The 24,538-nt window shown below is 43.1% G+C and overlaps 1 protein-coding gene across 4 annotated transcripts in view; it reads right to left on the bottom strand.

Annotated features, from left to right (window-relative positions):
- IFT38 (intraflagellar transport 38) overlaps positions 1-24,538 on the bottom strand; it is a 57,391-nt gene that overhangs the window by 16,980 nt on the left and 15,873 nt on the right. For all 4 annotated transcript variants that reach the window (XR_004167195.2, XM_031595289.2, XM_031595290.2 and 1 more), the window contains exons 6-9: positions 24,015-24,098; positions 21,835-21,968; positions 20,611-20,752; positions 3,519-3,591 (exon numbers count right to left, since the gene is read on the bottom strand). Coding sequence is in view for 3 of the 4 variants with exons in the window: in XM_031595289.2 (XP_031451149.1) it covers positions 3,519-3,591; positions 20,611-20,752; positions 21,835-21,968; positions 24,015-24,098 (433 nt within the window). In the remaining variant the exon portion in view is untranslated. The remainder of the gene's footprint in view (positions 1-3,518; positions 3,592-20,610; positions 20,753-21,834; positions 21,969-24,014; positions 24,099-24,538) is intronic.

Raw genomic sequence — 24,538 nt, 5'->3', positions numbered from 1 at the left:
ACCACACTGCAACAGTGCCATGTGATCTGCTACCCAAGGTCTAGCATCTATTTGCTCTGTTCCACTGAGTGAGATGATAGGATCCAGGCACGTGTTGCTTGCTTGTCAAAAAAGAGAGTTTGCTTGGCAAGTAGAACAGGGAAGAAAGCACACTGGAACAGGCTGTCCGAGGAGGCTGTGGATGCCCCATCCCTGCAGGCATTCAAGGCCAGGCTGGATGTGGCTCTGGGCAGCCTGGTCTGCTGGTTGGTGACCTGCACACAGCAGGGGGTTGGAACTGGATAAGCATTGTGCTCCTTTTCAACCCAGGCCAATCTATGATTCTATGGTATGATTCTATGATTAGTCTGAAGAAAGGTATTTCAGCTTAGAACAAGGTTCACTTGTTACTTTTTGCTCAGCAAACATGGGGGTTTTTTCAGCCTTGGGTGAACATGAAAGAAGTATCCTGACTATGCGCTGCAGCCTGCAACCTTCCTGGCCCCTCTCCTTTCACATCACACCATTAGCACAGCAACACTTCACATCTCTACACCTGACAGTAGCTCTACCAACAGTTTTTGCACTGTCTCATCTATTCTCAGAGTCCCTGCCCCTCCAGCCATGGTGACACCAGGCCCCAAGGCTCAGGCACTGGCAAAACACGTTGCTGTATTGCTGCAACTGCCTCATTGCACAGATTTCCATCAGCAAATGCCATTCAAAGCCGCATCTGTATCTGGAGTTCAGCATCTCTACGTAAGCTTTTTTCCATGTAACTTAGTGCTTTTCTCTATTTTTTTAGTTCAGTGGTTTTACAAAGATGCTCTGTGACAAATGAAAGACAATTTACCATGCGTGCTAAAAAAGCAGAAAAAAAGAGACTGTTCCCGAGCCATACTAAACACTGCTGCAAATCTTATTCAAGAACCCCAACAAGTCCACAGCCCATCTATATCTCTAACACAACTCAGCCTACCTTGCACAGCTCTTCCTTACAAAAAATACCATGCAGGTTTCTCTGCTGTTAGCTAAGGCTGAATGTAAGCTGAGGGCTGCCCAGAATTCCTGCAACTTGTTCCACAGAGAAAGGCGCTGTTAATTTGCAGCCCTTCTTGCCAAATTAGCAGCAGATAAGGTCAAAGGATTCAGACAATAAAAGGACTGTATTGATTACAGAGGTATGCAAAGGTAAGGGTGCTTACAGGGACAGAATGAACACTGACTTTTATCAATTAATGGTAATATATTTATCACCGGACTCCAGCCTATGCTGTTCGAAGGGCTTCATTAAGTGTTTTGCTGCTCTCAAAGGCAAAGTGTAATGAGATGTGGAGAACCTTCCCTTTCCCCTGGAGAAGAAGGCACATGCCCAAAAAGTCTCAGCACATAGGTGCACTAAGGTATAAGTACTTCTGTTGTGCTTTACACCACTCCCCACACTGCATCTGCTGCTCACAGCACTCACTGATAAAATCACTGACTCCTGGGACTCCTTGACTGCAGCAACTCCAGCTCCTGCAGTGCTTTCCATTTCAAGTGCAAATGTCCCAAGCAGTCTCTGAGGCACCAGAGATGCTGCACTCATTCTGCTGCTGTTTCTCTCTTTCCTCTCCTGTAAAATACCTTGTTTTTCTTGTGATGAAGAGCTCAGGGTTCACTTCACTGAGATGGCACTGTGCTATTTATTGTACTTACCTTCATATGGTTTTCTCTAAGCAAATCTCTTGGTTTTAAATTCTATGCAGGACATCACTTTAACAGTGAGAAGAGTGGGGTTGGCCTCAGAGGAAGGCACAACCTGGTTCCTGGATCCTTTTATGTTAGCTAATGGTGATCTCAGCCAGTTTTACAGCATTCAATAAATTAACCTTACAACACCCATCCATGAAGCTGCATCCCAGGTTCACGACTGGGAAAACAGCCAAATACAAGGCCCCACTTACATCCAAGCAGCTTCACAGGTAAAGGCAGGCTGCAGCTTGGGAAGATGATGACCTACCAAGGTGATGGGACAAAAAATAAATGAGTCTGCACTGAAAACCAGGATCCTGTTGCTCCTATCACTGGAATAAACATTGGTTTTGTCCATTCAGTACTTGCATGGAGATGAAGTAAGGCAATATTGGTTTAGATCCTTAAAAGTTATAAGCATGTTCTTAGGTACAGTCAGATAACTGGCTGAAAGATAAGGTTTGTATTATTTCAGAGATACAAACTGACCAGAGAGACCAAGTGAAAATCCACTGACAAGGAGAAAGATTGGGAAAAGTTCATGTTCACAATGTTCACATCGCTAATTATTGATGATAAATGTTCTTCCCTCTTGAACTTGGAAACTGTCCCATAGCAGGACCTGGCTTTTTTCATTCAGGTAGATCCTTGAAACAACTCCACATTCTTGTAGTTTATATTATGAATCCTCTGCTTCAAACAAAACCTCTCTTTTTACTGCACTGACATAAGGAGATGAGATGAAAGATGGTCAGAGATGAACAAATTTCCTCTTCCACAAGCATGCTCAGAAAACATCTGCCCACAAACAAACTACAAAGCATAACTCTGATGTCCTCACCCAGTTTTAGCATAAGCTCGCTCTCTGATTCTGAGAATCAACCCTCCTCTTATTTTTTTCACTACAACATAAAAATGCACATGCTGCAATTTTCAATTCACGGGGGTAATTAATGGTGAAGTTCTGCTGATGCTTGACTCGGAAGAAGCAAAATCTGGTTTGTTAGCTCTCTGCAAAATCTCAGGAGGGTATTATTCCCTTCTGTTCTTCAGCTAGAATTCTAATTAATTAAAAGTAAGTTTAGAGAAAAAGGAAAACCTCAGATTTTAATTGCATTCACAATTTGCAGGTTTACTAAAACCAAAGAAACGCGAGCAGGCAGATGTGGCTCACACTTGGATGATTTGCAATGGCAAAGAGAATTTCAAGCAGTTTTTTTACCTGTGAACATTATGTTCTGATAGATACATCACAAAGAATTACTCCAAACACAGCCAGCTCCACATCCAAGGTGGCAGAGGATGGAACTTACACTCTGGTTTTGCGGGGCACACCAGCACATGTTTACCACAGGGCTGCCAGGTAGTCTCACAAAGCAATGAGACTGCCTGCCAACACGAGCATCTCAATGGGCAAAATCCTCTAACCAAGGCTGTTAGCAAAGCAATGCTTCTTAATTAGTTCTACTGTGCTGGCCTTCATCCACAGCCTGTAGGGGCACGGAGGACAGTAAGGAATAAAATGGAGCCTCTGCCTGCCCGCTGCAATTGCACAGCATGTGTAGAGAGGGACTGCTCTCACCTCTCAGCACTGCAGGCAGCACTTGCAAGGTGCAGCATCTACAGCACTGCACAGAAGTCAGGTTCCCTATTTCATGGATGTCCTTTTATAGTTACTATCACTCCATTTTTTCTAATACACCTGTTGACTCTGTCATCTATCCCATGTCCCCATGCTTCAGGCATATTTATACATCAGGTACTCAGCACATAATTTTTCTGCCTAGTGAAGATATCCCACTTACTTCCACTCTTAAGCAGGCGTTGTTCCTCCTCCTTCAGCCTGTTCTGCATCAGACGCAGCATGTTTGCTGCTTCCTGTAACAGGTGAGAAGAACTGAATTAGAAAAGCTGCCCCATCATCCAGTCAAGTAGCTAATTGGATGGCTCTACAGCAGCAGTTAAGGGCTCTCACAGGCAAAACGAAACAAGAAAATTTCATCATCGAAAATAATTTATGGACAAAAGATCTTAGGTGAAGTTTGGGAACTCCTACTTACTTTGCCCACGAGGTCAGGATATAAAGCATGTACCCACAAACAGTGCACTGAAAATCAACCACACGTTCCAACCAGGTGAAACTTCACTTATCACACTGAAAATGAGTTCATTCATCTTCATCCCAAAGAACATCGCAACCATTACAGAACAAAGAACTCTTTGCAAAGTGGCCTTCGGTAGATTTTTCAGCCAATATGCCAATAAGCACCAGAAGTGGTTTGTGAAATGATTGCAGCTTTCTCATACATAAACCATAATGGAATCAATTCACCCATTCCCATGTATGCAAACAAAATAGGAAGAAACAGCCCAATGAATGAGCTGAAAAAGTACAGCCTGACAGTGTCTTACACTAACAGGGGGCACTGTGATATTGTACAGAGTTTGGGTGCATAGGAGAGCCATGGCAGTAAGACTACATAAGGTGGTTTGCTGATTTTTAAATGTAGCAGGTTGTTAGGTAAAAAATATGCTGAGAAACACTGTGGTAATGACAGTATGCTAAAGTTGTGACATAAAGGCTGCTAAGAGCAAATGGAAAAGGGCAAATGGAACAGGGGCTGCTGTGCTGAGGAGAAGCAAATCGCCATTCACAAGCCTTCAAATGAATGACAATGGTAAAAGAAAGTGTTACAAAAAGGCCTACAAGGGCTTAAAAATCCTCAGACCTGCAACTGATAAAAACTGTGATGGATCAGAAAGGTAGAAGTGGGCTGTCGGGAGCAGGGCAGTGGTGGGTAGAATCACAGAATGTAAACCAGACACTTTCATTCTAGCATCATGGATTGGTAAGAAAGCATGCCTGCCTCTGCAGACAGTAACAGATTGCAGTGAGTTTCATCTTCTGGGATGAACATCACAAGGTGGACTAAAGGTGAGAACGAGATGTGGGCAGCCAGGATCTGCAGCATGGGCCCTTCCCAAGAGCTCTCTCTGCAACACCATGCCCAACATTTTCCAGCCGAGCCACCAGCTGCTAGTTTCATTCTCCACCTCTACTTCCCTATCTGGTTTCTCCCAGTCATCCTTAAGATTTAAAGATAATCAGTGAAAGCACAGAAATGGATTAAACAAGTCTTGCACCCCTCCCCAGCAAACATTTCCAGCACAGCCCCACGGCACCGTGCCTTTGGGACCAAGGGTGCAGGCAAAGGAGCAGTGCTGAGCAGCCCCAGTCTGACTCCATGTTCTGCAGCCTGCACAGCACACATGGCAAAGAAAACCAAAGGGAGGTAACAAAAGTCAGGGCACATCCCAGATGCCATGGGAACAAGTGCATAAACTTAGAAAACATCTTTAAAATAGATCTGTTCACAGACTAGGGAAATGATAAGAGCATATGCTCAACAGGATTGTCTGATCCTGTTATCCCATGCATACATTAAGCCACCTGCTCCTTTGCTCCTGCTCTGGTGCAAACATTTGTGCAGATACACAACAGAAATCCAGGTGAAAACTAATCCACCCAACTGAAATTAAGCCAAGCCAACTCTCTAGCACAGCTGGGCGTGCTGCTGCTCAAAGCCCTGACTCACACAATGCACAGCAGTGTGCTGCTGTGGTGGACAAGGAGGGGGTAATGCTTCTTTCAGCTCCAGTGCTGATGTGTGTGCTTAAAACGCAAGAGAAGTGGAGTGTCAGGAAATCTCTTAGCATGCAGCTGAGGCCTCTCCCCCCTCCTGCAGGTACCAGTAACACAGCTGACCTCGCAGCGAGCAGCTCAGAGCTCACTGGCAGAAAACATGTTGATTTTCTTCAGGCTTAGATCCCTGCATAGCTTGATGTGCGGTCAGATAAACACCACAGGGAGCTGCTGAGGCTGGATGCCATCATCCTTTTCAAAGCTGCTCTTCCAGCACACGAAGCAACATCACACGAGGGATCCCAGCAGAGCAGCACCCTGCCCACCCAGTGGCACGGTGTGGGATGGCACAGTGACAGCGTGGGGTCTCTGGGGCACCCTGGCAGCAGCTGGGTGTGCAGAAGCAGGTGAGCAGCAGCCAGTATTGAAGCTCTGCTCAGTCTCTCTGGTAAACAAACGCGGCTGAAATGCTGCAGGCAAGTGCTGCACATATCCTACCCCACAAGCTAAATCCCAAATTTAGAGGCAGCATATGCTATGGAATCATGGTGTCAATTAAACACAATTAGTGTGGTGCCAATGAATGCAGAATCAGAGCCAGTCTGCCCCATCAGAACGTGGCCCTGGGCCTTCCGGGACACCTGAGACTGAAAGTCCTGTCCTAAAGGCAGACAGATCTCTGCTGAGATGCAGCCCTTCTCTTCGATATGCAGCCCTTTCCAGATGTAGATCTACCCTTTACAAAGCAATCCTGTCAGTCACCTTGCAGGCTGAGTGCAGGCAGCTCAGCACAATGCGTGGCCGTGCAGGATGCTGACACAACAACCCAGGCTCCAGGGGATGTGAGGAAGCACCCACCCCAACCCCTGCTCCCAGCAGGAGCAGCAATGGGATTGCAGCACTGTGTGCCCCAGCTCTTTGGGTGCTAACAGACTCCCAGGACAGAGCCTGCTCAGCATCCTGGGCAGCCTGCTCAGTGCTGCCTGGCCAAAGGGGGAAGTAATGATCTCCAGATCAAGTCAGAACCATTTTGCACTGCTAATGACATGTCCATGCCTTTAGCATACAAGGGTTGTGCTCAACTCCACCATAAATACACTGCCAGCCATCCTCAGCAGCCCTGTGGGACAGATAGACCCAACCAGCAGCAAGAAGCAATAGAGAATCCTTCTGTTGACGCAGGAGGCTTCCTAAGCAAATGAGCTCTGCCTGCATTTACAATGATCTGTGCTTTTTTCATGCTCGTCTCAAGACTGTCCAACTGAGCAAGAACATTACTCATCTCCAGCACGATGGATGCACTCTTCCAAGACAGATGTGTGTTCCTGATAGAATGGGGCTTGAGTGAGCACAATGCAGATGCTCCTTATCCTAACGTATTTTAACCAGCAAAGCAGGCAACTTTTCCTCTCACATCTGGCTACGATATTATTTGGAAAACAGCGATGAGACACAACATGTCTGTTTGACAGTGCTTTTCTATAATCTAATCCACTGTCCTACAGACAAGTGAAACTTCAGCTGCAAATTCCTGCAGCGGAGCAAATGGCTTTGAGAATCCTTTCACAGAAACCTGCACAAAGCAGAGCCTGAGAAAGAGTTTCTCTTTGATTGGCTTCTTATTTAATATGAATTTCAATTTCTTGAAGAGAGAGACCGTTAAACATCATGTAATTAAGACCACTGGCAAAGTCCACACAGCTGAGTGCTGGATGTGGGCACGGGGAGGAGAGGTTTTGCTTTTGTTTTGCTGTTGTTTGCTTTCAGACATCCAGACCCATATGCCACCACATTAGAGAACGCCCTCCAGCAGCTGACCCACACATCACAGCAGCTCTGCCACCCACTCACTGTCTGACTTAGGGAAGTGACCCACGACTTGAATAAGCCACGACTTCCTGACAGGCAGTCCTTTCTGACAGCACTAACGCTGCTGAGCGTTGTTCTAAGCAATAAAATCAAGTTGCTGAAATCATTCAATTGTAGACAACTCTTACCCATTCAGACTGAAGAAGCAGCAAATCTAAACAGGCTGGGGAGAAGAAAACCAAAATGGATGCACTATTTGATCACTGAGGGCATCTCAGTATTTTCTTCTTAAGTTAACATCAAAATTGTAGTGGGGGAGTTGTGGAGAAAATGCCAGCAGGATTTTGAATACAAAGGACACATTTCATGGAGCCAGCTGAGAGACAGCGTGGTTACCAATGAACGAAGACAAAGAGAAGAAATGAAGAAAATACCACAGGGCTAAGTGTGAAGGAACGCCAGGACAATGACTGACCATGGCTGATTTGCTTTTTGCCCAGATGCTAACATCTCAATTTTTGCCTGGTTTATTTCTTCTGTTCTCTGCCATCCTCCAAACCCCAGAAATCTCTCTCAGCATCTTAGTAATGTTTCGTTCTGGTTTTCTTTTTTTTTTTTCCCCCAGTGATTTGCTAGAGCATATTGGTAATCCTCCTGCTCTGTAGTGCACTCGAAGGGAACCAATTTGAGGATGGATTGAACGCCTCATCTTCACCTTGCCTATTAATCTCAGCAGCCGTTTCTTGCTTTGTTATAGAACAAAGGAGCTGAGATTAGCTCTTGCTGCATGCACACAATGGGATTTGTTTTTCATAATAGAGTGTTGCCACTCATTCAGTAGGGGTGAGATACAAGGACTTGGAAAAATTGCTGCCTGAAGAGAGAATGTGACAGTACTCCTAACAAGAGGAAGGCTGCTAGGTGCAGCAGTGAGTGGAGAACACGGTACCAGGGTCCGACTGCACAAAGTGCAGCCTGCCTGAGCTGCTTCTGAAGACTTGCAGACAGTGCTTCCTATCCTACTTTGAATCACCTCACCCCATACGAATGTCTGGCTTTGTGATTTCATTTGACCGCAATGCTTTGAAGTTTTTCCCCTTTCTTTGGAACAGGCTGCCCAGAGCTCTGGGTGCCCCATCCCTGGAGGTGTCCCATTGATGGGACCCTGGGCAGCCTGAGCTGGTGTGGGGCAGCCAGCCCATGGCAGAAGTTGGAACTTGATGATCTTTAAGGTCCCTTTGAATCCAACCATTCTGTGATTCTATAATTTCTATTTTGCTGAAGAATGAAGACCCTGGGAGACAGAAAAAATGCACCTGAAAAAGTGAGGCAGCAGAATGCTTGCCTAAAGGCTTGCTGACCAACCAGGATGTGCAAAGGAGCATTGTCAGAAACGATGCTGACAGCCTGAAGACGTGGGGGCACTGGGAAGAGAGGGAGGGAGCTCTGTTCTGTTCTTGGCAAAGGCAGTGCACGCAGGAGCCCAGCTCTGGTCCTGTACACAATGCACATGTCAGAGGGAATGAAACAGGAGGAATTAGAAGGTGAACTTCTGGTGTGCAGCTTTGAAACCAGGAGGATTACAGACCTATGGAGAGAAAGTCCGCAGGCTCGCAGTGCTGCAGCAGATGGAAACAGGCACCCCAGGAAGCTGGGAGGGGAGATGGGGAGCAGCAGCTGCACACCCTGCAAAAGAGCGATTTTTGGATGCACTGAGCCACCCTGCAATAAGTGCAATAAGAGTCATGTGTGATTTGTCCTCCAACCTTTAGCTGGACTGAATACAAAAGCCACAATCCCACTGTGTCCTGGTATTAAATCAAGGACGGCGCTTTGGGGAACGTGGTTTCAAAGAAGTGAGCTGCTGCTCTATTAGAAAGGAAAAACTTCTCCTAGCAGATTCTCTGGAATCTCTTATCAAGGTTCACTCTAATAAATATTCAACATTTATTCATCTTTACCATTTTGGCCTGAGGTGTATTTGCAAATCACCACCACCGGCCGCTTCTTTTTATTTATTTTTAGAGAAATCATCCTTCCAGAGGATGGACAGACACTGCATCAACTGGAAACCATCAGCCTCCATTACAGGACCATCTGTCTCCTCCCTGGTCTCATTATTGCCATCTCCCTCAATTTGATGCTCTGAACAGCCATCGCCTCTCACCATTAAGAGCCATTTTACAGCAATCATTTCTATTGAAACACATTAAAGCATACTTGAGAGTATTTAATACACATAACTGACACTCACCAGAAATTCACCGACTGTTAACACAGCACTGTCCCCACCAAGTGATGGTGGAGGGAGAGGAAGGGAGAGAAATTCATTTCTGCTGTGGTGCCATTATATCACACAATGAATTTGATTGTCTTTTTTCAGAGTATGTTCTTATCTTAAAACTCTTCTTCAGTCGCATCTAGCCATTGCAAATACTCATGATGTATCTACCTAGAATTGAATTTTCTTGAAAAACAGCAAATCTTGATGCTATTTTACCACAGTTTGGTCTTATGTTGTCTGTTTCCTGCCTTCAATCCTGTTAGCTGCTCTCTGTGGTAGAAGTGGTCACTGGGAGTACTGTAATAGACACCGCAGAACTACTTCAATAAATGTGGAAGAAGAGCATTGGTCATTTAAGCTGACAGAACAGCTCTTAGCTGAGTGAAGCACTGACGTAGTGCTGAGAGAGGCGCAGCATTATGACAAAGACCAAACCAGCATCTGTGTTCATCTCTTCACAGCACATGGATAACTCTGCATTCTCCCCTAGAAATTCGGACACAAACATTATATTTATCAAAATGAGCAACTAAATCTGATAGGTCACTACAAAGTGCCTCTGCGTCAAGGATAGTCACAAAAAACAACTAAGGTTTGCTCAGAAGGCTTATCTTTACAAGGAAATACATGAAGATTAACTCAGCTTTCTTTGTGCTATCATAAAAGCCAGGGGAAAAGGCTAAAATATTTTCTGATGTAATTAAACTTACTATAAGGGAATATACATCTTCCTAAAGGTCCAGTAACTACTTAGCAGTTCTGACTTCCTACTCATAAACACCACAACAACCACTTCACACAGAACAGATAAATCGAAGCTGGAATGGCACAGCACATTTCATACTGGGAAGCAGTGAGGCAGTGCTCTGAGACGTGCAGCAGGTCAGTGCTAGCTCTCCTGAATAAGGAGACTGTGTGTGAAGGTCTCACCTAGAAATTGGTGCTTTCCCCTCGGGAACTCAGAAGGCAGGAGTGAACATAAGGAGCAAATCAGCTCAGGGAGACAAATTCTAGCTCGGTAAATGCGCACTCTTGCACTATCAGTTGAGTTTAATGACTTGCCCCTACAGACTGGAGTGTCCTATTTCTGCCTTATATGAACCCTCCTTGCTACTTCCTACACCTCTCCCCTCTTGTTCTTATAGAAGAAAATGGCAGTTCTCCCAGTGGCATATTTCTTCATCCAGTACAAAAGCTTTCTGCACAGGTTTCTACACCTTCTCCAACACCTACACGTTATGCTTTTCACTCAAATGCTCACTGAGCAGCTTGCCTCGAGGGGCTGTGTGGTGTCTGTCTGTCTGTCCTTGGAGGCTTTCAGGACCTGATCAGATTAAATCTTGTGTAATGTGCTCCGATGCCATAGCTGACCTTGGGCTGGAGACCTCAGAAGGTCCTCTCCAACTAGAATTAATCTGTGAATTGGTGATCAAGAAGGCAGGTTTAAAAGTTATTTACCTCTTCTGACTGTTTTTTTTAACTAAAAAAAAAAATCACCTATCTCAAATAGTCTGCCCTGATGCTGTACTCTACTTGTTTTCTGGCTATGTATTATAATGGATGGCAGTTCAAAGAATTTGACACAAGCTACATGAAGGCTCCTGAGAAGGATGGCAGCTCAGCCCCCTCCTTTATTACAAGCCCTGTGGGTTCTGAACTCAGCGCTGCCTCTGATGAGCCTGATGTTTCCAATCCTCCTTTCTTCCACGACCTTCTCACCCCTCTCTTCCTGAAGCTCCAGCCATTAGGGTCCCCTCCTGCAAGCACACATGCACCCTCTTTCATTACTTCTTGACCCAGCCAGTTTTCCCCTGCACCCACATGTGCATTTTATACAGCATGGGTCATTTCTTCTCAGATTCATGTAACTATTCTCTTACCTGCTTCTACCTGGTTAACAATAAAAGGAAAAAGGTATTATAAATGCATAGAAGCCTTCATAAAAAAACAACAACAACAAAAAACAGATGACATCTATACCAAATGCTCCTCCTGAACTGGTTTTCCAACACTGCTCCCAGAGCAGTCTTCACTGTGCCACCAGCCAGAGCCAGCCCATCGCTCACCTCAATGGTGCCATTTGGAAGTGAGGAATGTTGCAACATCACGATTTGCCAGAATAAGTACAAGCATAAATACCTTTTTAGGTTGGTTGAAGCAGGGTAAGTGTGCTGCCCACGGGCACGTTTACACTGGGTTCAGTTTCTCCTTTCACACCAAGATCCAAATTCAATGAGACTGACTGAAGGCCTGCAATTAAATGCCCCAAGAGGATGTAAGAAATCCTCCTGAACCACCCAGGAACCACCAATCAGAGCTGAGGGAACAGAACATTATAGGCAATACAGCACTGAAAACACTGCTGAGGATTTCTATGACCACCTATGACAGCACATAGCTCAACAGGATCACGAACACACAGAAGGGCTGGAAGGGAACCAGTGAGACTGCAACACAAAGTTAGGTGAGATCACAGGGCTCTAAATCATCCCCAGCCCTGAGTGATAGAAGCAAGCAGAACTGAGAAAGAAAAAGAAAATTAAAAAAGCACCCAGACTAGCATTTTCTGCCCAGAATTTTCCAGCTAAGTGCTTCCATACAAGCTTCAGGTCAGCACTAACACTCAGGAATTCATAACTGTCTGAAATTGTGTCACATAGGATGGACTTTATCCTGAGATTCAAATGTAGTCATCATTAGATATAAAACAAGCTTACTATTATGACAATTCCTCTCTATTTTTCCAACTCCCTTTTGTGGAAGACGTGAATTACAATGACTCAATAACAGCTCATTGAGCATTCCCTCCAGGTATTATGTTTTATTGTACTAACTTACTAGCAATATTGGTTGGACGTGTGATTTATTCGAATTAATGTACAACTCTGCAATGGAAACCTGAGGTCAGTTTGCACTGTGTGAAGAAATTAAAATCCCAATTGGTATTGATTGGAAGTTAGTAGTCACAGCTGTGTCTCATTCACCACCACAAAGCAGGCACTGACTGCTAGAATCTAATGTCAGGATTACCTGCTCCATGCCATAGGTAGCACAAGCCCTCTGTGTTCCAGGGGCTCCATGATTATTTACTCTTTTCAAGGATAGCATTTATTTCATTAAAGAGCAGTAGTTCTTGGTGAGCCTCATGGTTCCAGGAACTGATCATGGCACTGCTGCCTTTCATCCAAAGATCAATTAGTTCCGATACAATCTACGTTTCTTAGAGCAAATAATCTCTTCTACAGGTGGCTGACATGGTTTATTTCTTATTTTCTACCCAGAAAGCCCCAAATTAAGAGGGAGTGCCAGCAAGCCTCAGTCTTAGCAGTGCTGTTGTTGGAGACCAAGCATCGAAACTAGAGACCAGGGGACAACACAGGAGATCCCAGCTCCTGCTCACCAGGACAAGGCTCTAGCTATGATGTTACAAGACAGGAAAAAAAAAATTTTTTTAATTTCCCTTTGTGATGGTTTAGAGAAGAATAAAGTAGACAGCACTACTGATGCAAACAGATCTCCCATGAAAGGGATGGCATAGTTCCAAGGCAGAAAGATGTGCTGTTGGCCACAGGATTTCTTACCTGTCCTTAATCCTGATGCTCGACCCTTCTGCAATGCATGCAGTGGCATGGCTCACAATGTAGCCCACTGGCATCTATCTCAATCTCAGAATCAACTCCAGTGAACCCGAGGAGTGTCCTGGAGTATTCATGGAAGGAAGTAAGGGAAGGACTCTGGAAGCTGCCATAACTCCCAGTGCCAGCTCAGGCATGAGGTGGGCATCAGGCACAAGGGCTCTGTCCTACAAGTCCACCATTCATAATTGTGCAGTGTTTCATTTTCATGCATTTCACAGAATTAAATCAGAGATTGCTTCTACACAGCTGGAAATCTGAGAATTACCTTACTATTTAACATCACATAAAACCCAACCTTTCTGTTTTTCACTTTGAGATTATGCAAGCTTGTATGAGTCAAAACGCTACTTTTCCTTGCTGCTTTTCTCTGCTGCTAAGTACCTCATGCAGCAGCAGAGTATAAACCTCCTGCATTTCATTTTAACATTACTTGTGTCATTTGCTGCAAATCAGTCGCAAAATGTCAGTCTCAAAATAAGTGTTACTTGACCACTTTCAACCAACTCCTTGGTTTGTAACCACATATTAACAGGTTTCTGGTAATGATTTCATGTGTTGATCTCCAAGGAAAAAAAAACAAACAAACTTAATCCACTTGATGAGTGTTGCTTCAAGTGAGCTGTGATTGTCTCCTATTTCGAGCAGAATTCAAGCTAGATTTCTGTTACACAATTCACATGCCTGAAATACTTTTGAATATTCAAAAGCATAATGCAGGAAGACAGAGGAGGCAGAAAGACTGTCACATAAACAATCCTCTTATCCTATCTTCTTACCAAATAAGACTAGGTAAAGAGAATACTTAAAAACTAAAATGCAGAAATGCACAAAATAGACCCCATTATCCTATAACGTTTCTTCAGGAGGGAGATTACTGCAGAAGAAGTTCAGCAACACAAGCTAAGAGCTGAAAGTCAAGCAGCTACATAGCATCTGATCTCTAACAGCTCTGACCCAAGCTTTGCTATCACTGAAATCTGTTACATCTCACGCCTCACAGAAATAAGCCCTGGCACCATGAGGAAGCTGCCTATCAATTACTACACAGTACACTCTGTGAACCCTGTCCCCCCAGTCCTCCTCCACCTGCAGAGAAGTTCATACACAACAGGGCCAGCTTGGTTTTGTAGTAGCAGCAGCAGGACAGGACTGCAGCAGCCTGTGCAAGGTGTTTGTATCTCAGCACAGCACCCAGCCCAGACACACAGGACTCTTTTCACTCTTCTTGCTCAGGAGGCAATCTAAGTGTTGCTGATGGTCAGAAAACCTTCCAAGACTGTAACAAGTAGCTCCTTCCAAAAAAATCACAGCAATAACAAGTGCAAGAAGATTTAGCAGCTGCCCTGGGAAGTCATCCTCAGTCCTAGTAATCCCGTCCACTCTCTTAATGAATCCCACTTCTGAGATTTGTGGCTGAATTGGATGTGAGAATACATTCCTGCATCACCCTCCTGTCACCAAACCCCTGCCACAGCACTCCTAGCTTTTTCTCCTTTATCCCCAAGTGGGTATTGGCCTGTTTAAAAATCTCTCTGCTTTCCCACATATCTTTAGCCCATGGAAGTAAATCTCACCTTGGGCTGCTTTTTAAATTTAGTTAAGTCAGTGAAAACAGTGTTGTCAACACAGAGTTGCAATTCTGCTCTTGTATCTCCTGAGCTACCAGAAAGTAGTTAAGACTTCATGAATATCAGTTTTATTCTCCCCAGGCCAACCTAGGGGGTATCAGGCATTAGAATACAGTGTGGTTTATGTGGCATTTTTAGAGTTTTAATCAATTCCTGTTTGATCTCTAGGTCTGTGAAAATAATAAATTCTAGCATCTGTCAAGTATGAAGACCATTAAGGAAACAAAGGCGAGCTTTGTTTACCCATCTGGCACATCAGATATCAAGGGAATCCTAACAAATACATGGATCTTTGAGGGCTGAGAAATGTTTGTTTTCATTTCCCACAAAGTTTGTGCTAAGGTTTTTAATGCGAGTATCAATGGGGCACCAGGAGCAGGCTTGCACACAGCCACTGCAGGGCATTCAGAGGGACCCCTGAGATCTAACTCTAGTTGCCACGATATGGGTAGGGAACTGCAGACTTTTGCTTCAGTGGAAAGAACACATGGGGCAGCAGCTCCTTGTGCAGCTCCATCTCTATGTCTATGATGCTCTTCACATACTGTCCCACCTTTTCTCTGTCTCCACAATCTTCTCCTTTTGTGAGACCGTAATTTCTCAGGCCAGAAATTTCCTATGCTCCTTCCTCCTATGCTCAACTGCCCTCACTCTCTTCCTGCATTCCCTTCCTCCTCCTCTCCCTTTTCCTCATTTTTCTCCCCTTTGGGATTTGCATGTCTCAGCCCACCAGTGCTGTCAGACTTGTACTGACAGCACTGCTGGACTAAACACCAAAACAGAAGAAACAACAATTAAGATGCCTGTGCTTACTTTTACCTCTGATATTCAATGTCATTTAGCAACTCTGGGCCAGGACTCCTCAATGTCATTTAGCAACTCTGGGCCAGGACTCCTCTCCTGGTACCTATAAAAATGCTACCAGTCATAATTCAAGTGTACATTAGAAGATTAAAGACTGTAACCAACCACTTTTCATATTAAACTCCTGCCTGGCTATTTCAGAAAGCAGTCATTGCAATGGGAACGTTAGTATTTCAAATGGGATAGTACAATGCAAAAGATATAAAAAGCAGCAGAACCAAAGCTTATCTCAGAGTGCAGCAGAACTTGGACATCCCTTTGTGTACTATTCAGAACAAAACAGCTGCTTCAGGCACGGAGCTCTGATAGGAAAGCATTAGGTCAATGCAGAAGGGGTTTTATTTGGGTAGGATGGGTTGCAAAGAGAAACTCACAACACACTGTATTTGTTTTTCTTTTCCCTTGCTTAAACTTCTACCACGATGGACTGCTTACTGCTTACTCAGCAGAACGATGAAAAGAAAATGGGTTTAAGCAATCTCAAACTAGAGAGTAGGACTGAGTGGCTTAGAACATCTTTTTCCTTCTGTTCACCATTCCATTGTATTTCCTAGTTGAGATTTCACAGTGCTATCATAGAAGCAGTCTTAAAATACCCTACGAGGAAGCAGCTGAAGGAGAAGAAAGCACTTCAGCAATGTCCTCTGAGAAGAACAAGAAAGAATAAATCCCACCTAGAAAAAAAAGGCCAGCAAATGCTACGGGATATTGCCAAGTTATTTTGGCATTACACAAACTAGTTCCAAAAAAGTCTTTTTAACTGGATTAGCCTGTGTTGTCCTTTAAAGGACAGGCATCCATTACAGTCTGTAGAAAAACTCAGCCCACAAATCTGAAAACCCCATAAACTTGGAATTTTATAGCAGCCGAAGTTCCAATAACTTTAATGTCTAACATCAGAACCAATTTCATCATAAAAATGGGGTAAAAGCTACCGAACAGCACCGACTCTTTTTACATAGTAGAAAAATAAGAACAAATCTTCAAGAAGACGTGGCACATAAATCCATGGCTCTGCAAGAAGATGGATTAATAGCGTGAGCAGCACAAGAGAGCAGAATAAAGGAGGTGATTGAAAATGAAAAAAGAGAGGAAGGAAACCACAAAGACAAAATGCCCTTATTTAAATTCCTTGGATCCAATAATAAATAGTGCATGACAGTTTGTCAATACATGTGAGAAATTCACCCAAAGGAGGAGTCATGTTAGGACTTCCGATGTGCCCACGAGCAAGAGTGGAGGGCAGACATAATTCCAGATTTCTCATATGTTTCAAAGTGTTTCCACACCAAACAGGCAGGTACTCTGCAGGTGGTAATTTCATCATCAATTAACTGTTCAGTTCTGCCAATTCATTTGGCTGAGAATCAGTAGCAAGCCTTCAAGATTCTCCTAATGCTGAGGGATGTTTCTCAGTGCAGTGCTTGGCAGGAGATGTCTGCCAGCTGTCCTCCAGGCAGTGCTCTGTGTTACTGCAGACACTGGGTTGGAAAAGGGATGGGAATGTTCAGGCTGGATGGGGCTGTGAGCAACCTGGTCCAGAGGGAGGTGTCCCAGCCAACAGCAGGGGGTTGGAATGAGATGATCTTAAGGGTTTCTTCCAACCCAAACCATTCTATGGTTGTACAAAACTCAACACCACAACAGCATGGATTGCAGAGTGCAGCTCTCCATGCAGCCATACATTCACCATTTGAAAGAACAAACCAAAGAAACCCACACAGAGAGCCAGGACCGTGGTTTGGAAAGGCCACGCTGTTTCAGCTGCTCAATGTCACTTAATTAAAATTGTGTGCTTGGGTACAATCTTTAAATCACTTTTCTAATTAGGAAATGCACTCTGGCCTATGTCATTAACTGTGCATCGTCAGCAGGGTACCAAAACAGCTTTGAGGCTAAGGGCACTAAAGATTAGTTTCATTATTCAGCAATGGCCTCTCAATCAGAACAGAAGTTCTTCTCAAAAACATTCAGTGAATCAAAGAAAAGGGTCCAGGAATCAGTTCTCAGTACTGAACAGCACCTAGAGTGCTGGATTAATCTAATTACATTGCCCTTGCTTTTTCCTAGCAAGCTATTTAACAAAATGCATGGCAGTGATAAAAGAGTTGACTCTTACTTCCACTACAGAAGATAATTAAGATTTGTTTGGTGGAACAAAAGACAAATACAACTGAAAAAAAAAAAAATCAACACAATTTCCAGTGTGTTTAACAGCTCAAGAGGCTGCATATTGAAACAGATTAAATGCAATTATCCTTGTTATTTTTCCTCTGTTGATTCTGAAAACGATACAGAGATGATAATCTCAAAGACAGCATGCAGCATCCGTTTGGGGCAAACTGCTTATGTTCAAGCTTGTAATAAGGAACCCACTGTTCTGCTTCATGACCTTGGAGGAAACACTACCTGAAAAGCAGACCAAGACTGTGGGAGATGCCATGGTTGTTCCAGGTTGGCAAGAGACTAATCACTGGATTGCTGCCCACAAGGAGACATTTGGAGCCACATCCTTTAAATATTCTATATGTTTTAGATACTCCAGCCTTCTCTTCTTGCTCTCCATGCTACTTTTCTCTTTCTTTTTTTCTTCTTCTTTTTTTTTGGTATTCCCAAACACTCCCTAGGGGAAAGATCTAACAGACTAATATAGGAGCAGTGAATTGAGATAACTTGAGGGTCCTTCCAGAATTAGGATCAAGCTATAGAACCAGACTTGAGAGACGAACTCCATGCTGATTGCAGCCAACATGATGCATTTTAAAGATGCTTTAAGCACAGGTAACTTTATCACTTGAGATCATAGTAAGAAACAATCCACCTCAGGCCTCCAGTCAGGGCAAGAACATTCCAAATGCAGAAGACTAAATGGTATTTTAACATCAAGCACATGTGAATTAAAGATGTTGCCAGTTCTGATGCTTGCTAATACATGCCACATATAACAAGTGACAGAAGTAGGCATAAAATCCACATCTTTTTGTCACAGCCCTTTACACACTAATTCTAGACAACATTGAAGTATTGCTGACTGCTTATCCTCATGGATGAAAAGCCAAAGTGTATGGGTGGATTATCTAGGTGTCTCCCAGAAGGAATGAGCAAAGGTAAAAGAAAAGTGCTCTTCAGATTCTAATCACAGGAATACTCCTGAATGACAAAGGCTTTTCCCTCATCTTATTATCTTTTAATAAAAACTCTCCCAAGAGCTGTAAGCCAAGTCATTACTAACTTCTGTGCATGAATTTATAAGCAGTTCCAGGTACTCATATTCAAAACATTTCTACTTTTGGTATTAAGTCTCAACGACATTTGAACAGAAGGGAAAAAAAAAATCAGATTTTAGGTTTCATTTCAAGATTAGGATTTAATAGAGGCCTTTTTTTTTTTTGGCAAAAGATACGGGGAAAAACTAGAGCATTATTAAACAAGATGTGAAAACATTAAGCTAACTACAGGTTAGAGATGTGGAATAGCATCTACAGAGATAGCTTACAAAAGGGGAGATTAATGGGAAATTGGTTGGCAGTAATTAACAAGTAAGTTAAAATAAAGGTTTACTTTCAGGCAAAAATGCAGCAAAAATATTTGATCCTTCTGAACAAACTACAGTATGCTTTTCCTTTGTCCAAGAAGCAATGGAAATTACTACATTTTACCCATCCTGCCAAAAGGTTTGAAGCCTGGGGTGAGGCGCTCTGTACTTCGTGCTGTGCAGAGACAGACCAAGCAGAAGAGGAGCTATAAAGTTACCATACCTTATTTCCAGCCTAAGTACAGCTCACAGCATTTTACTACAACTCAATGCAAGTATGAATATTGAGGGCCAATTATTTAAGGTTTGTTGGCTGCTTGGTTGTTCGTTTGTTTTCAAATCAATAGGCACATAGAGACATGGCCAAAGCAAAAAGTGCAGCCACAGGCAGACACAAGGAACATGCACAGCTCCTCCTTATTTCTACCAGGAACAAGAGTGAGTTGTGTTGACAACATAAGTAATGATCTGCATTAGGAAAAGACAAGAAGTGAAAGCACTGGTTCACTCAAACAAAGACAGCACAGCCACCAATACTAAGACCCAAGGGGAGATCATTCACTGAAATCTCTCTTTTCAATGAAAACAGAAAACATACTGAGTAAAGGCTGCTAAAAGAAAACCCAACATCAGTAAAACATGAACCTGCAGAAGCTGAATGAAAGGCTGGCTGGAAGTGCTGCAGTCCAATAAATACCCAAAGGAAAGGAAAACATCAAGCAAGATGAGACAGAGATGTGTATTTTCTACTGAGAAGCACACTGAGCTGATACAACTCAGCAGATCAACACAGAAAGAGAAGTTCTATGAACAAGAAGTCTCTGTGAGAGGATTCCTTACTTAACTCATCTTTTCAGTGATACTTTTGCTATGCTTTCATTGAAGACAAGAACTATGAAAAAACGAAGTCTTGCTGCTAACAAACCCTTACACATCAGTCATTGGCTGACAATAAAAATAAGTGTTTAAGAACTCTTAGCACATACAGTAAACATAGCAAATGGAAGATGAGGAATACTGAAAATATTCTTCACAATCAATCTTTCACACAGAGGGTGCTGATACACTGGAACAGGTTGCCCAAGGAGGCTGTGGATGCCCCATCCCTGCAGGCATTCGAGGCCAGGCTGGATGTGGCTCTGGGCAGCCTGGTCTGCTGGTTGGTGACCTGCACATAGCAGGGGGTTGGAAATGGATGAGCATTGTGGTCCTTTTCAACTCAGGCCATTCTATGATTCTATGATCAAAAAACGACATTTGAAAGAATCAAGGAAAGTGAGACTAGAAAGAGGCATCATTACTCTGGTTTAACTTCAGCAACTGAAAAAGCAAAGGTGTATCATGTTTGTCTGAGAGCTGTCACTACTGCACGTCAGTGAAATGCCAGTCATTCAAAGCTGGTTCTACAACAAGTAACAGGTACTGCAACATTTTCTGCTATATAGCCAAGGACTAGAGAACACAGAGTCTTGCTGAGTATTTCTAAGCTGTTTTACCTCAAACATCTCCTGCTCAGTCCGATGTTGATCGTCCAGGAGCTGCTCCAGGTAGGTTAGGTTATGGAATTTTTCTAGGTAGCTAGTGTATTGCTTCTGCAGTTGCTCTTCGATCTTCTCATATTCATCCATAAAAGCAGGACTGGAGACAACAAGAACAAACTACTCAGAGAAATACAGACCTGTACAGGAAGAGTTCTGAAACAGCATTCTCATTTTCACAGCTATTTTTCCATGTCTACAAAACCAATCTAAAAGGACCTTCTCTTCTTAAGGTTACACACTACTTCAAGACTAAAAGAGGAAGGAATATTAACCTATCCTGTGAAAATTTTACATGGCAAATGAAAGGTCAATGTGTATCTACCACCACTTCCTTCCAAACACATCATCCTCCTTTCCAGAACTCCAATAAGTGTGCTTGTCGTGTGGCTGGGAAGCCAACTTCTTTACTGGAGACATATCTGCAACAGCTATGCTGTGTCATTAGAAGCATAACTAGTGCTGGTTCTGATGACATCCTTTATCACAGCACCTAAGCTGTGCCCCACAGAATGCTTCTGCTGTTTGATGATACCCACCTACCCAACATACTTCCACTGAAGTGTTACAGATCAAAACATGAGTATGAATCCACTGTAATTCTTTCCATCACTCATTTTTCTCTTATTTATATATATTATTTTTTTTTCCCACTCAGAAACAGAGAACAATCTTTTACATTTAACCAAAGGGGTGTGAAATCAACCCAAATAGTGAATCTGAACATTTTGATTTTATGGCAGGCTGTGTCATTGCCCAGAGGAACATATCCCAACAAGGAACACCAAGTTACCTTGGTGGCTGGGAATGCTAGAAGCCTCTGGGAACAGGGAATATGTCATTTTCAGCAGAACCACCTGGCACAATTTATGCTCAAAGACAACATAAAAACGAAATGCTACCTGGCCATTGTGTGCAGTTCAAGCAGCATGTTGCCCACCAAATAATACCCTGGGGATTTTTAACAGCCCTGATAATCTGATTTTAAATACAAAGAAACTGAAAAAAAATAAATTACAATCTAGATTAAGCACCACAAATGACAAAAATCTTTTCCATGTGTCATCATCTCGGTCTCATTACAGACTTCACTCCTCGCTGCTTTAAGCACTGAGAATGCACAGTACCATCACTCATGCTAGTGCTCATTTATGCAGTAGATAATCAGTTTATAACCTTTACCGAACGCTCTGTAGGGTCTGCAGCCTCTTCTGGCTTCTTTCCAGCTCCAATTTCCTTTTTTCAATTTTGGCTTCCAAATTGGCTTCGTCCAAAGCCACATTACTCAACATGTCCTTAGTCTTCTGGACCTCTTCCTAAAAGAGAAGGATGGTGAACCAAGGTCTGCACTGGAATAAGTTGAAGTATCTTTCAGACACTGACCTGTATTCTCTCTTGCATGCTTTCAAATAACTTTATAACAATGAGCTAAAAGATAAACCAGCAAAGCAATGACAATTTTTTTTTTTTTTTTTTTTTTTTTGTGGCCAGGATAATGAACTACCTGAACATTTACTGATTAGAATACCTGCTTTTTTCTCCAAACATTCTTAAAGAAAGAAAAAAAACAACACCCACAAACACAGCTGTCCTGGGCTTTAACTTTTTCCTTTTCATCAAAAAAGGAAGGAATGATGCCCTCCTCACAAAATCTGACAGGACACAAAGTCATCTCTCAACACATAAGCATCTGAATAAACAGGGAAGAGAAACGCATTTATTTCTTGGTACCATTTTAATGAGTTTTTAGGATTCTGTCAACGTTTTTTTTTTCCTTCCTGATAAAAGTCACTTTAAAAAAAGAAGTCAGTCTATCCCATTGCCTTCACCATTCCCTGAGTCCTGCTGTATCTATCTTTTCAAAAGCCAGGAAGCATCCCAAACATTGTAACACATTACAGGAACAAGGAGGGGAAAGTGGGAATATTTCAGCCTGTTTAAACAAATGAGTATGTTCAATGTGCTCATGCTCTAGAAACTGTGATGAGTGAGGGGGACAGAGGACTTCACGTTTGCTGAAGCTTTAGCAGTATTTGCTACGTGCTGTTCAGCTACAATAGGTCATTTCAGTGACTGGTCCAGAACTAAACCAGCTGAGGTATGTGCTAAATTGATATTCTCAAGAAGCCAATTGCTCTAATATTTTCCTGTTAGTTTATTAGCACTACTGCCTAGAATATCAATGCACATTAACAACATTTAGAGTTCATATGGACTGCAAGTAGGAAGAGAAATATAAGGAAAGATTGCCTGAAGCATCTATTGATTATGCACTGGCTTTTTAAACCTGGAACTCCATGCCTTGTAATTACAGAACTGGATCGGATACAGTTTGCAGCTAAATAACTTGCAGTATTCACTAGGATTTAATTAACTACCATACTTGCACAGTGCCTATCAGGGCAGCTACTGGTTCAGAGATACAGAGCCCAAGCACTGGAGCAAGAACAGCACTCCAGAAATGAGGACAGATGAGGACCAAGGCACCCCTGAAATTAGAAGCACAATGATGCCCAGGCATGCCCCAGTCAGCACAGTGCCTGCTCTTCTCATCCCCTTCCCAGTTCAGCTATTCTGCTTACAGAGCCCAGCTTCACAGCTCCAGGGGTACGAACACATTCTGAGTTCCAAGTATATCCCTTGTAGCTGTGATTCTAATATTCACGTGGTTTAAACAACGATGTCAATTCCTGTGCTGATGAAGTCAATCATTCCTCTAGAGCTTCTGAAGCTATTGCTGAGCCCCTAACAGAGACAGGAAACATGACTGAAATGCAGGAGGGGGCTTTCTTTTTCTCCTAAAAGAGAAGACAAGGGAAGCTGTCCTTCAGTGCAGCTGTGATGACTGCAACACCAAGCGTTTGTCAGCAAAGTCACTTCAACTGGAGGAACGTATCAACACGTGAAACCAACACAGCCATACAGTGCAACAAGCTAGCAGCAGGGCTGTTCCAAGCACGTTCCCCTAGGTGCTGCTAACATAGCACATCTGTGCTGCTGTAGGCTGTGATTTCTGAATGCCAGTTCACGATCCTCACTGTGCAGACACCTCTACCACTCAGCCAAGAAAACCTATCAGTTACATTTAACAGGCTTGTTCAATTTGAACACAACTGATTTACCAGTAAACCACCAAGATCATCAGTGACTCCTCATTACCATGACACAAAGCATCATCACATACCAATCTTTGCCTTGATTAATTTGTGTTTACACATCTAGTGTCACCTAAAGACCAATACCCACATTAGCCATGAACTGAAGTTCCACATTACCTGTTAACTACCCAGGTGGAACATTACTTGGCCCAGCAGAAGAGAGGAAGAATGATTCTGCAATAAAATAAATATCAATTTGCTTACCAGAACACAGTCAATGGCAACTTTCATCATCTTCTCAGCTTCGTTTATCTCCAAAGGTCTGGCAATAGATTCTGTTCTTGCTTCCTATGAAACAAAAATACATGCATAGATTTAAACACGACACCAAGAAATTAATATTTGCAGAGCAGAGGACAGCCAAACAACAATAACTCAATCATCTACTAAATAAATGGTGCAGAACTCATTTATGCTCCCAGGCTCAAACAACTAAAAGAATGGGAGGTTGTGAAAGGGTCAGTTAAGTGAGGCTGGGGTCAAGCAATTAAGGTAACTTTTCAAAACAAGCTATGTTAGCATTTCAATTGCAACCATTATTGAATGTACATTGTGTGGAAAATGCACTGGTTATCAGGTATTAAACAAAACATGCTATAAAACAAGATATCCTCATTTTTACAACACAGCTAACATAGGCAGCTGAACACAATGCCACACATGTGCAGAGACAGAAGCAGAATGAACCCATTGAACCAAGCCAGGCCAGTCAGCCTCTAGGTGCTTCC

Source organism: Phasianus colchicus, chromosome 16, assembly GCF_987193195.1.
Source record: "Phasianus colchicus chromosome 16, bPhaCol1.hap1.1, whole genome shotgun sequence".
Lineage (NCBI taxonomy): Eukaryota > Metazoa > Chordata > Aves > Galliformes > Phasianidae > Phasianus > Phasianus colchicus.
Note: the sequence above shows the minus strand (reverse complement) of the source record. Positions and strands in the feature narration are given on the sequence as shown.